The 12,883-nt window shown below is 51.4% G+C and overlaps 1 protein-coding gene across 2 annotated transcripts in view; it reads right to left on the bottom strand.

Annotated features, from left to right (window-relative positions):
• Positions 1 to 1,906: 1,906 nt before the first annotated feature.
• PIK3C2B (phosphatidylinositol-4-phosphate 3-kinase catalytic subunit type 2 beta) overlaps positions 1,907 to 12,883 on the bottom strand; it is an 84,369-nt gene continuing 73,392 nt past the window's right edge. For both annotated transcript variants that reach the window (XM_054028040.1, XM_054028041.1), the window contains 12 exons: positions 12,721 to 12,850; positions 11,319 to 11,455; positions 10,431 to 10,600; positions 9,918 to 10,074; positions 9,197 to 9,306; positions 8,742 to 8,943; positions 5,744 to 5,868; positions 4,999 to 5,116; positions 4,440 to 4,521; positions 3,956 to 4,062; positions 3,721 to 3,849; positions 1,907 to 3,249 (listed from right to left, as the gene is read on the bottom strand). In XM_054028040.1, the coding sequence (XP_053884015.1) occupies positions 3,061 to 3,249; positions 3,721 to 3,849; positions 3,956 to 4,062; positions 4,440 to 4,521; positions 4,999 to 5,116; positions 5,744 to 5,868; positions 8,742 to 8,943; positions 9,197 to 9,306; positions 9,918 to 10,074; positions 10,431 to 10,600; positions 11,319 to 11,455; positions 12,721 to 12,850 (1,656 nt within the window). In that variant the 3' untranslated portion in view covers positions 1,907 to 3,060. The remainder of the gene's footprint in view (positions 3,250 to 3,720; positions 3,850 to 3,955; positions 4,063 to 4,439; positions 4,522 to 4,998; positions 5,117 to 5,743; positions 5,869 to 8,741; positions 8,944 to 9,196; positions 9,307 to 9,917; positions 10,075 to 10,430; positions 10,601 to 11,318; positions 11,456 to 12,720; positions 12,851 to 12,883) is intronic.

Here is a 12,883-nt window from a genome sequence, read left to right as displayed (position 1 = left end):
AGGAGAAAACCCGGTGTAATGGAATGTGGCTAAGGGGTGAGAGGGCAGGGGGACAAAGGGCAAGTGGAGGTATAGAGGGGAGATGCCCTATATCAGAGCAAGTACAAAGTGATGCTGGTATGAGGAGGAGAAAGCCCTGGAGGACGTAAGTAGGGCCTGGGCCTTTTGGAAACCCTTGCACGGGGAGGGGGAAGGTATCTATTGCCCACCCAGAGTACGGTTGCTGGAGTACTGCATTGGAAGGATGCCAGCTCAGCCCAATCCCCTCTTTGCCCTTGCAGTTGATGCTCAGTGCAACCGTGGCTGATGCCCACGGGCAGTGCCCCTCTCAATTTCAGGAGCTCTTTTCTTCATCTTGCATCTCGTGTTTGCAGCACATGGTAGAGATGTCTCCCCGGCTGGAAAGCAGGGGCCTGATTCTGATCATACCCTGGTATAAATCAGCAGTAACCCCACGGGGCCCCGTTCCTCTCATCCAGGTGTAAATCAGGAGTAACTCCATTTAGGTCAGGGGAACCGCACTGGTGTCAAACTGGGGTGAGAAAGAGGAGACTCGGACCCGTTGTTTTCTGGAAGGCTGAGCGTGAGCTTTGCTTTGGATTAAATCTCTTTGCGGTCCCTTTGCTTAGACCAGTCCTGCACAACACGCGGCCCGTGGGCCCACTGTGCGGCCCGCGGGCAAGCGGTGGGGGGCGGTTGCCGGGTTCACCCCCTGCCCTCACTTGGTATCTAGTTTCACTCACTACTGAGCTGGTCGGGATTTGATGTCATAGAGGCAAAAGGCTCCATATCTCCTTCCCATTCTCCAGCATGTCCCAGAACCAGAGAGAGATGGTGTCTGCCTGCCATGAGCTGGGCAGGAATGCAGCCTCACCGGTTTGATTCGGGAATGCGGAGATTGCTGCACAACTGGCAGGTCCACTCTTGTGACACCAGCTTTGGGGATGCATGACGCCACACGTTCTTCCATTGCATTTCATTTCCTTTTATTTTAATGCCACCATTTTACAACTGAGCGAGATACAGGTATCCGAAAGGTGCCTTTTCAGGAGCCCGAAGTGCACCCCGACACAGATGGTGGGGGAAAGAGCGTTGACTGAAGAACTTGGCTAAGTTCGAGGACATCTCCTTAATGCACCTCTCCCAAACCCACCGCTGGAGGTTCAGAGATGCCACCCTCCGACACATCTGCAACTAGAGGATAGCATGGCATGGAGGGGGGGGGAAATCCTTTCCTCACCCCCAGCTTATTTAAACCCATTCACCTACTAGATACAATATTTAAAACTTTTAATATAAAGATAAGTTCATATTCTCGATCCTGAGAAACGTTTCATTGTTTACGGAATTCTCACTGTAAACAAAGCACCATTGACACCTCGGGGGGGGAGGGAGGGAAAAGGGGACAAGGGAGGAAGACAGCTGCTTGGGGTGGAAGGCACCTGATCTCTTGAACTCTGCAGTTTAGGGCAACCCCACCATCCTGCCTGCCCCATGGACGGAGCCCTCTCGCCTGCTCTCCCCCCTCTGACACCAAGTGGAAACGGACATCCTTTAAAATCATTTTTAAAATGGGAATCATATCTTTCAAAACCAAAAAAGGTTAAGAAGGGGGTATTTCCTTTCCCCTCTACACAGACACACACAATTTGAATGTAACAAAAACAAACAAAAAAAAATCATATCTTCTACAAACGTTTCTCTCCCCTGAAAGGCTGACGAGAGGAAGAGCATAGCCCCTCTGCTCTTTGCGTGACCACCAGTGGCTCCTTCTCCCTCACATACCAGGTGTGGAGAAGTCTCAATAGAAATGGGATTGGTGCTCAATTCCAGCGTAATTCTTTAGCTGATCGGTCAGCAAGGCCCGCCCTCCCCAAAGGGGCAGATTGGCATTGCACAAGCCCCACCCCATTTGGTACAATAGGGCGGAGCTCCAAGTGACCAGCTCCTTCATGTGGAAACTCAAGTTCCAAGGAGCAATTTCCAGAAGTCACCTGAACGAGGGATAAAAATCATCTCCCGCTTCCAAGATTTGACTGCCTCTACTCCTAAGGCTTAGCCCAGCCCAGCCCCTCGCATAGTCTCTGCTGCTGCTTCTCTCGTGGAAGCATTCAATCTAGCGAGCAGGGAAGGAGAGGGGAAAAGAAAAACATGGACAGTGAAGTATAGTAAAAGTCGTGTTCCTGAATACCCAGCATTGCCACAAGGCCAGAGTAAAGGGCCTTGGGGAGTGGGGAGGGAAGCACAGCTGGAATCGAACTGAATACTGCTGGAGTTTTCGCAAGGGGCAGGGGAGATAATCAACCCTGACAGTCATTCCCCAGGAGCAGGGTTCACAGGCTTGCATGCCCTCTGGCGGGAATCCAGAACAGAAGGCTCTACACGTGTACAAATTATACAGCTCTCCTTTGGAAGCAAATTCTCTGAGATGGACAGAGGAGGCAGCTTGGATCCTAACACACCACCTCCTAACCCAGAGACAAGGAGGGCTTAGCCACTGCTTGTGGCCTTTAGGTTCCCCCCGCCCCCAGAAGTTCCTATGGATATATACATTCTTTTTAAACAAACTCCCTAGGGACAGTCCAATAAGAACCTTACTGATGAAGTATCCCTCCTCCCTCCCCACCCACAGGTCTCTTCTCATCAAAGCCTCATGTCCCATCTGGACACAAATTACTTTTCATTATTTTTTAAAAATAAAAATCTCAAAGAAAAACAAAGTGTCCCCAATATCCCCCCCTCCCTCATTGTTGCTCCCTTGACACAAGGTAAACTTAAAAAAAATAAAAATAAAAAAAAAATCGACTGCAGCCTTTTCAAGTCACAATAGGATTTCCTATTGCGATGTTGAGTTCCCAGTCTCTACAAGGAAAATGGAACAAAAAACCACCCCAAAAAACGAACACCTTCATCTGCAGAGAGAACGTGTCTCTAGCTCCCACTTGCAGAAAACAAAATCCATCTGGATCCAGGATACAACTCCTGGGACTCGCATCCATTCCCACGGCCTAGCACTAGCACTGCAGGACTGGCGTGGTTCCAAAGACACTGCCGCTCTCCTCACATGGTCCCTTGGCTCCTGGAGCCCAGCTCAAACCAGCCCATCTTCTCTTGGGTCAGGTCTAGGTCCCGTAGCTTAATGCAGACCTCCCCGAGAAGGATGTTCTCCCAGAAGCTCTCCTCACTCAGGACGCTCAGGCGCAGTTCCCGCTGCTGAAGGTCTCCTTTGGGAATCCCATCGTAGACGAGCTGCAAGACAGAGAATGGGGAAGGCCCATACCGGTCAGAACGTGGTACCTTGGCAGCCTGGAGAAGGAAGTTCTCGGTTACAGAATGGGGGATCCCTACTGCTGCCCCATTACTGTGCCTTAACCATGCTCTGGAGGGAGAGTGTAACTCAGCCTCCATGAGCCATTCAGTGCTTGGCCTCTCTGCTGAGAGGACCAGATAGGAGATGGGCCCTTTTCCCAGGAAACTGGTCTGACACACCAGCTCATTTGACAAGTTGCTGAACGTTCCTCAGTCAGCAGTGATTTTTGATCCCTACTGACCCAAGCAATCCAGCCAGTGCACTAGTAGTGGCAGGCAACTGGATTCCACCCCCGTCCTGGAAAGATGATAAAGATTCACTTAGCTGGCCCTAGATCTAACCTAACCCCATCACAGCTGAATGCTCTTTCCATGAGCCCTACATGAGCATCAAAGGGAATCAGACGGTACCATTTCATTGTAAGTGGGGTTGCAGGTTTTCCGAGCCACTTTGGTTTTTCTCTTGGTGGTTTTCTGGGGGTCAGGCAAGAGATAGATCTTGACATAAGGGTCGGGGTCATTCCCGTCCTGGAGAGGCTGCTACAAGAGGGAGACACCAAACAAACCCCAGTCATTTCCACAGCACCAGGACACAGACAGAGCCTGCGCAGCGGCCACAGCTGCTGCTGGGACACAAGGCACCTACCAGGCCTCGGATGTGCATCACCATGATGAAGAGCTTGTTGTTCTTGTAAGAGATGGACAGCTTCACCTCCCCTCCCACCTTCCCGATGGGCCGAGACCACGTGGCATCTGGAAAGAGGCAAAGGACAGAGATAGTGTGCAGTGCCTACCAGCGCAGGGAGTGAGCGACAGAGGCCAGCATAGGCCAGAGACCAAGCAGCGACACAGCTGTGCAGCAGCAATGCTAAGCCACGTGCCAGCTTCTTAGGAAGAAGCATAAAAGAACTTTAATGGAATCCCCTGGAGCGGCTGTTTTTCCCTTAGGTAACCACCACTTCGACTCTCATTCTCCTGCTCCATCAAGGGGTCAGGAAGGAATCTACCACTGTGGTTTAGTACAACACAATACAGGTACATTGTGTGGGTGTGTTACACCTTCCCTTTGACACGCCTGATATTAGCCTCCATACCAGACTAGACGGACCATATACAATGAATAGTGATACCTGTGGGCTTTGGAGCTGGATTGGTGCCTGCAGCCTTCTCATCCCGCGGGAGGGGGTGGAAGAATGTATACACAAGATCACACTGCAAGGCAAGAATAGCACAAGTCTGGCTTGTATCACACAGAGGTAACAGGCTCTCTTTTCTCCATCCGTAAGCATGTCCTGCACACTTCAAAGCAAGATATGTAACTCCACCATCAGTTATTAATATAGCACCTTCCATCCTCCAGAATCCCAAGCCAGAGGAACATCTCACCACTTAGGTGGTGCATCTGATCTTCAAAGAACTTTACAACCTGGAATTAAGTTAAGACTTACACCTGGGATCAAAGCTAATGTTCTTGTTCCCATTTTACAGATGGGGAAACGGAGGCACAGAGAGATGTGACTTGCCCACTTCTCACTAACACAGTCTGGAAAAGGGCCCAGGAATCCTGTCCCTTAGTCACTTGCTGTACTCACTAGATAACACTCCCTCCTAGAACTTATCCATTAAGCCGTGTACGCTAGATTAACCTTCTCCACTATGGACTGAGAGGCGCTGAGTGGAGAATCTTACCTCAGCCACCTCTGGGGCTGAGTGGATCAGATGCCAGATGTAGCCATTTAGCTCCTCTTTCCTCCTGTCAGCCATTGCCTCGCCGCGTGACCGGCTGATCACAAACCTACTGGGGAAACTGACCAGTTGTGTGTGTGCAGGAGAGACAGAGAGAGAGAGAGAGAGAACAGTTAGCAAGTCTCCAATCCAGGGCAGCAGAATGCACTGCTGAAACAGTAATGCCCCTAAGTGACCTGCTCTTGCCAGAGGTAGTAAGTGTTGGTGTGAGGCACATCACCCCACAATGGTGCTGAGTTGATGGTTTCTCATCAACAAAATCTAGAGGACTTTCCAGGCCATTCTGGACAGGTGATGCCAGTAAAAACTGGTGGGCAGGGATGGGAGGGTCCTAAAGCCAAGGATAGCTGGATCCTGAGAGGTATCTCTCAGCACCAAGAGACTCAAGAAGGGCTCAGTCTGGGTGGGTGCTGTCTGAAGCCAGGGAGAGCTGTAGTGGGCTGAGTCAAGTTACAGTGGTCAGGGGAAGTTAGGAAGCAGCATGGCGGGGGTGGGGGGAACAATAGGGGTAGACTTGTCCTCGTGGGTGCTGCCTGGAGGCAGGTAAAGCAAGCCAAGGAGGTGCGTCCTCCCTCCCAGCATGCCCCAGCCCAGAGATGAACCAAGCCCCAAACCAGCTGCAGAGTAGTCAACCCCTTTTCTTCAGGGATGGGACAAGAAGCAGTGCTGAGGAAGAGAGCAGGGCTACCTGGGCAGGTGGGAGGAGGGGAAGATGAGGCGTAGCTTGTTGTGCAGCTCCTGGAACTCCTCAAAGGTACGCTGGACATAGGTGACCTCGCAGGGGCTCTCCCGCTGCACCTTCACGATGTACATCTGCAAGACAGGGAGGCAGAGGCGGTTATCGCTTGCATGCCTGAGTCTAATCTAACTTACACCAGTACAGAGCGGGAGTCCCCACCTGACGTCCAGATTAGCTCAGAATCAGACCCACTATGCACGCACTGAAATGCAAGAAGTTTGGAAATCAGACTGAGGTTAAATTGTTTCTTTTGGCCTCACTTCAGACCCAGTTAAAGGCTGGGGAAAGTTTTCAGGAACATGCGTCTGAAGGGAGGCAGACACTCAAGTCACCTTTGAAGGTGTCATGGAAGGGTAAGTGGAAAGCACTGGGTTTATAGATTCATAGATTCTAGGACTGGAAGGGACCTCGAGAGGTCATCAAGTCCAGTCCCCTGCCCGCATGGCAGGACCAAATATTGTCTAGACCATCCGTGATAGACATTTATCTAACCTACTCTTAAATATCTCCAGAGATGGAGATTCCACAACCTCCCTAGGCAATTTATTCCAGTGTTTAACCACCCTGACAGTTAGGAACTTTTTCCTAATGTCCAACCTAGACCTCCCTTGGTGCAGTTTAAACCCATTGCTTCTTGTTCTATCCTTAGAGGCTAAGGTGAACAAGTTTTCTCCCGCCTCCTTATGACACCCTTTTAAATACCTGAAAACTGCTATCATGTCCCCTCTCAGTCTTCTCTTTTCCAAACTAAACAAGCCCAATTCTTTCAGCCTTCCTTCATAGGTCATGTTCTCAAGACCTTTAAGCATTCTTGTTGCTCTTCTCTGGACCCTTTCCAATTTCTCCACATCTTTTTTAAAATGCGGTGCCCAGAACTGGACACAATACTCCAGTTGAGGCCTAACCAGAGCAGAGTAGAGCGGAAGAATGACTTCTCGTGTCTTGCTCACAACACACCTGCTAATACATCCCAGAATCATGTTTGCTTTTTTTGCAACAGCATCACACTGTTGACTCATATTTAGCTTGTGCTCCACTATAACCCCTAGATCCCTTTCTGCCGTACTCCTTCCTAGACAGTCTCTTCCCATTTTGTATGTGTGAAACTGATTTTTTCTTCCTAAGTGGAGCACTTTGCATTTGTCTTTGTTAAACTTCATCCTGTTTAACTCAGACCATTTCTCCAATTTGTCCAGATCATTTTGAATTATGACCCTGTCCTCCAAAGCAGTTGCAATCCCTCCCAGTTTGGTATCATCCGCAAACTTAATAAGCATCAGGGGGTAGCCGTGTTAGTCTGTATCTACAAAAACAACAAGGAGTCTGGTGGCACCTTAAAGACTAACAGATTTATTTGGGCATGAGCTTTCGTGAGTAAAAACCTCACTTCTTTTTACTCACGAAAGCTCATGCCCAAATAAATCTGTTAGTCTTTAAGGTGCCACCAAATTTAATAAGCGTACTTTCTATGCCAATATCTAAGTCGTTGATGAAGATATTGAACAGAGCTGGTCCCAAAACAGACCCCTGCGGTACCCCACTCGTTATGCCTTTCCAGCAGGATTGGGAACCATTAATAACAACTCTCGGAGTACGGTTATCCAGCCAGTTATGCACCCACCTTATAGTAGCCCCATCTAAATTGTATTTGCCTAGTTTATCGATAAGAATGTCATGCGAGACTGTATCAAATGCCTTACTAAAGTCTAGGTATACCACATCCACAGCTTCACCCTTATCCACAAGGCTCGTTATCCTATCAAAGAAAGCTATCAGATTGGTTTGACATGATTTGTTCTTCACAAATCCATGCTGGCTGTTCCCTATCACCTTACCACCTTCCAAGTGTTTGCAGATGATTTCCTTAATTACTTGCTCCATTATCTTCCCTGGTACAGAAGTTAAACTAACTGGTCTGTAGTTTCCTGGGTTGTTTTTATTTCCCTTTTTATAGGATGGGCACTATATTTGCCCTTTTCCAGTCTTCTGGAATCTCTCCCGTCTCCCATGATTTTCCAAAGATAATAGCTAGAGGCTCAGATACCTCCTCTATTAGTTCCTTGAGTATTCTAGGATGCATTTCATCAGGCCCTGGTGACTTGCAGGCATCTAACTTTTCTAAGTGATTTTTAACTTGTTCTTTTTTTATTTTATCTGCTAAACCTACCCCGTTCCCATTAGCATTCACTATGTTAGGCATTCCTTCAGACTTCTCGGTGAAGACCGAAACAAAGAAGTCATTAAGCATCTCTGCCATTTCCAAGTTTCCTGTTACTGTTTCTCCCTCTTCACTAAGCAGTGGGCCTACCCTGTCTTTGGTCTTCCTCTTGCTTCTAATGTATTGATAAAAAATCTTCTTGTTTCCCTTTATTCCTGTAGCTAGTTTGAGCTCATTTTGTGCCTTTGCCTTTCTAATCTTGCCCCTGCATTCCTGTGTTGTTTGCCTATATTCATCTTTTGTAATCTGTCCTAGTTTCCATTTTTTATAGGACTCCTTTTTATTTTTTAGATCATGTAAGATCTCGTGGTTAAGCCAAGGTGGTCTTTTGCCACATTTTCTATCTTTCCTAACCAGCGGAATAGCTTGCTTTTGGGCCCTTAATAGTGTCCCTTTGAAAAACTGCCAACTGTCCTCAGTTGTTTTTGATTAGTTGTTCTAATCAAATCATACAGTGTGAGGGCAGCCATCCAATGACAGGTCCCACATTTCCCTTCCGCCAGAGAACAGGGTTTGCCCCCTCTAAACCACTAACTATTCCTAGCGAGGCCAGAATCAGGAAAACGCTGCAGCAGCCTTCATTTGGTTTGTGTCTCTGCCCCTGGGACTCCTCTGAATGGCAGTGGACTGGGCCTTCCTCCAAACCTACCCCCCAGCACAGAATCCCTCTCCCAGATCTCTCATCTCCCCCCGGCACATGCCCGGCAGAAGCAGAGCTGCAGCGCTCACATAGCCTTTGCTGGGGTTGAAGACTTTCTCGTGACGGCAAAGGAAGACGTCGCGGATCCGGCCGGATGTCTTGAGCGTGTGCACGCGGGGGGCGAAGGAAAGTACGGGGCGGGTGTCCGAGCCTGTGAACTTCATCTGCGCCAGGTTGTGGATGAAGAAGTTGAGCTTGGTGGCCACGCTGCCCAGGCTGGACTCGATCAACCTGCAATGAGGGAGGGCAGCGTCTCAGTGAGAGAGGGGGACTCCAAAAGGCAGCTGTCATTCATGACACTCCTGGCCTCTAAACTCTCCTGAGTGCACAAGGGCCCCTCAACCAGAGCTGCTGGGACACAAAGAGCCTGGCTCCTTTCCTAGGAGTGGGGTGTACAGCCACTGAAGGCCCTTCCATCTCTCCCTGGTGACAGAGGGGCGCCCCCTTCCCCATCTGTCGCCCAGCGCCAGCTGCATCCTTTTACCTGGTGAAATAGGTGGTGGCGTCGGCTTCGGAGTCTTGTGGCCGCAGGGCGTCGTAGACGTACTTGAGGTCCTCGAGGTCGGAGAGCTCCGGGATACCACAGGACAGCATCTGGGGAGCAGGGCAACCAGGTCAGTGCCAGGAGCCCAGAGGTGGGGAAGGAGCAGGGAAAGGGAGATGGACTAGCCAGTCCTGGGGCCTCTACAGTAAACATGGCCCAGGTGCGGGTCTAGATGGCCTGTCCAGCATCCCCACTGAAGACTCCTCCAGTGAAGAGGGACAAGGGCCCTCTCCCCATAACACACATCCATGCCCCATGAGATGTACTTAGTGAGCCCAGCCCAACGCTGGGTGTGTCTGCCTGGATCTGAGTCACCCACGTGGGTGAGGACGGCCGGGTGAGCGCCATATGATTAGGCAGTCAGCGCTGCACTTCAGACAGCCAGAGCGGCGCTTGCGTGACACTAAGCACATGCCTCCCCCCAAGAGTGGAGCACGCTGCTTTCATAGTGCTGTCAGATGGGACACAAGAGCCCAGAGTAGGGGGCAGAACCAGAGAGGCCAAGAGGCAGCTACAGACTCTGAGGGGGAGGGAATTTCCCACCACTGGGGGTGGGAGGCATCTCAAGGCCTGGGCGTGGAGGGTGGCCCGCTCTTTGGAGACCCAGCGAGAGCAAAGCCGCCCCGGTGCCTGGATCAGGGCAGCCCCCCCGTGTTCTCACCAGGCCCAGCAGGTTGAGGAAGAGGTGGGTGTGCTTGCGGATCAGGTTGTACGCCTGGCAGCAGAGATCCACAAAGTCATGGAAGCGGCTGGAGGGCTTGTCACCACCATTAATGACATAGGCCATGTCCGAGGTGAAGACGAACGGGGCCCGGTCCCTGCACCACAGAAAGAGACACACATGCCCAAATCAGCACAGGGAGTGGAGCAGAGGGGTCGACCATGGGAAATGGAACAGACAGCCACTCCAGGCTGTCCTGCATCCATCACAACACACCCTGATCCAGCCTGGAACAGCCAGGCTCCCTGACAGCCGCACAGCAGCCCTTCCAAACCACTGTGCCCACAATACAAACTGTAGTCCTGTAGTCTCACAGAAACATGGCCATCCCCAGCACAACAGCTGCAGGGAGATGATGTTTGGTCAAGGGAGCCAGAACTAAGCTCTGCTCCAGCATGTAGTACAATGGGAGCGATCTCACCCCTCTGCCAGGCTCCTGTGGGTGACACCCACCTTTTGATGTTGCCAAACATCTGGGCATGGCCCAGGAACCTGCCAAAGTCGATGTGGAACATGTGGCCGGTGGTTTTGAGCATGATGTTATCATTGTGCCGATCACAGATCCCCAGCACGTAGGTGGCCACGCAGCAGCCAGCGCATGAGTAGATGAAGTTCTCCACCGCCTGGGAGAGGGAGAAGGGGTTAGAGCAGGTGAGGGGGGAAGAGAGACTTCCTCTCAATTCCTTTTTGAAGGGGAGAGAGCATGGGAATGTTTAGTCCCGCACTCTCAGGAGCGAGCCTGGTCCGTGGGGTGGAGGGGGGCACTTAATGCTGCTCAGCTCCCCCACCCGCCTTCACCAGGAACTTGTTTTAAGTAACAAAGCATTAAATAAAAAATAAATAAATAAAAATAAAAAAAAACCTTGCACTCTTGCTGTAGGTCCTACATATAAACAAATCTGTGGGTACAGAATCACAGGGCTGGAAGGGACCTCAAAAAGCCATCTAGTTCAGGCCCCTGCGCTGAGTCAGAACCAAGTATACCTAGACCATCCCTGACAGGTGGTTGTCCAGCTTGTCCTTAAATGCAGGCACAATCCAGGAGCACAGGTGCACCTGGCTGGCTTGGTTTATGCAAAAGGTCAAGATCAAGTTCACTTACTGAAGGTCCTAAACAAAGCTAAGCGTGTGGCTGAGCCAGGCTCAGGGTGCATCTGTTGGCCGTTGTTTATGTGGAGGGCTTATAAGAAGTTAAGCACATTGGTTGGGGCATTCGTTTCTGCATCATCTCAAGCTACAGAGGCTATTTGCCGTCCTTGGACCCCTGCTCCCTGCCCTAGAGAGGGATTTGTATGGCCCCTTTCCATTCCAAAGTCACCCCGCTGCATCCCACTTCACTACCTTCTCGTACTCATCCTCCGTGGGGTTGTGCTTCTGCAGCCAGTCGGCCAGGGGACGATCCTTGAAGGAGCCCGTCACCCCATGCTCCACCTGGATCTTGCGCAGAGTCTCTGCATTGGGGATCATCTCCACCATGCCTGGAAGAGGAGGCAGCAGATACAGGGTCAGCACCCAGAATCGCCACTCGCTTGGTCCATTCAAACCCCTCCCCCTGCTCCCAGTGGCGCAGAGAGATCCCAGCCTGGGTCCCCAAGGTCTCAGCAGCCCCCTGAGAGGTCACTGTTCGGGGCCAGCCATCACCGATTTGCATGCCTCAATTTGAGAGCCTGACTTGAGGCACCTTGGGCCTGATTTTCAGAAGGGCTGAATGTCTGCAGCTGCACTGACCAAAATCCGCCTCTGAAAATCAGGCCGCAAGAGGCTTCCACAGCATCTCCCTCTGGTGGCAGAGATGTAAGGCAACTCCCATGGATAGGAAAGACTCTGGGAAGGCAGGACAGTCCTGGGCAAGGTACATCCCTATGGATTTAACTGGTGGGGAGAGATACAGGAGGCCAGAGGGTCCTGAGCCCTTATGTCAAATTTACCCCACTCACGAACTGGTATGTGGGCAAGAGCTCAAGTCTGGGATTATCCAATTCTTGAGGAAAGCCCAGGGTATATCTACCAGCTCCCGTGGCACAGTGGCAGTGAGAGTCCATCCCTGTGGTGCTCTAAGGGGGATGGGACGTTTAGCGCCTGCTCGGAGGTGCAGGGTCGTGAAGCCTTGAGTCCCTGCCTCGCGGGAGGCCAAGGACCTTGGCTATGTCAGGTAGCTGCTCTGACAGCGGCTCAGTAGGTGATAGATGTGCAGGCACTGATGCCCCAGGACTCTGCAGAAGCCAGGTTTCTAGGTGCAGTTAAATACCATCCAGTTAGCTCCGACTACTGAGGGGCAGCGAGCCACCTGTGCCACCGTCCTGCCTTGCGGGATGCCTCGGGGCACACCCAGTAACAGGTCCAGGGGGCAGAGCTACCATCTTCATCCCCTGCACCTGCTGACTGATATTAGCCTGTGCTGTGGTTCTCTGGCCACAGCTGCACAGCGGTCTTCAAGGGACGCCATTACAGCAGCCAATGGATGCCACCTCCAGAAAGCGCCGCTCGAAGCACCTGCCTCACCTTCCTCCAGAAAAGGGGGTTTGGGCTTAAACATGTGTCAGAGCCCGCATCCACACTGCAGCATAGACATACCCAAAGGGACAGTCGCTGGGTTCATGCGCTGTTCACCCTGGCTCAGCAGCCACTGAATTCCCTACAGTGTCCCCATGCCAAGAGCATCGCAGACCCAGAGGAGCAGCAACACCCGAAGAGAACTCCTTGGAGGAAAGTGGGAGATCGTCACACCCGGGCTCCAACTTACCCCGGCCCCGGCCAGTGGAGAAGCAGCGAAAGATCACCATGCGCATGTCCAGCCCCTCCTGCACCCAGATCTTATTCATAATCCGGATCATCTGCAGCGTCAGCATGTCCTGCCGGAGGTCGTCTCCACACTGGCAGTCACAGGAGGGAAGGCGCATGGTCAC

The sequence above is a fragment of the Malaclemys terrapin genome, chromosome 4, assembly GCF_027887155.1.
Source record: "Malaclemys terrapin pileata isolate rMalTer1 chromosome 4, rMalTer1.hap1, whole genome shotgun sequence".
NCBI classification, from domain to species: Eukaryota; Metazoa; Chordata; order Testudines; family Emydidae; genus Malaclemys; species Malaclemys terrapin.
Note: the sequence above shows the minus strand (reverse complement) of the source record. Positions and strands in the feature narration are given on the sequence as shown.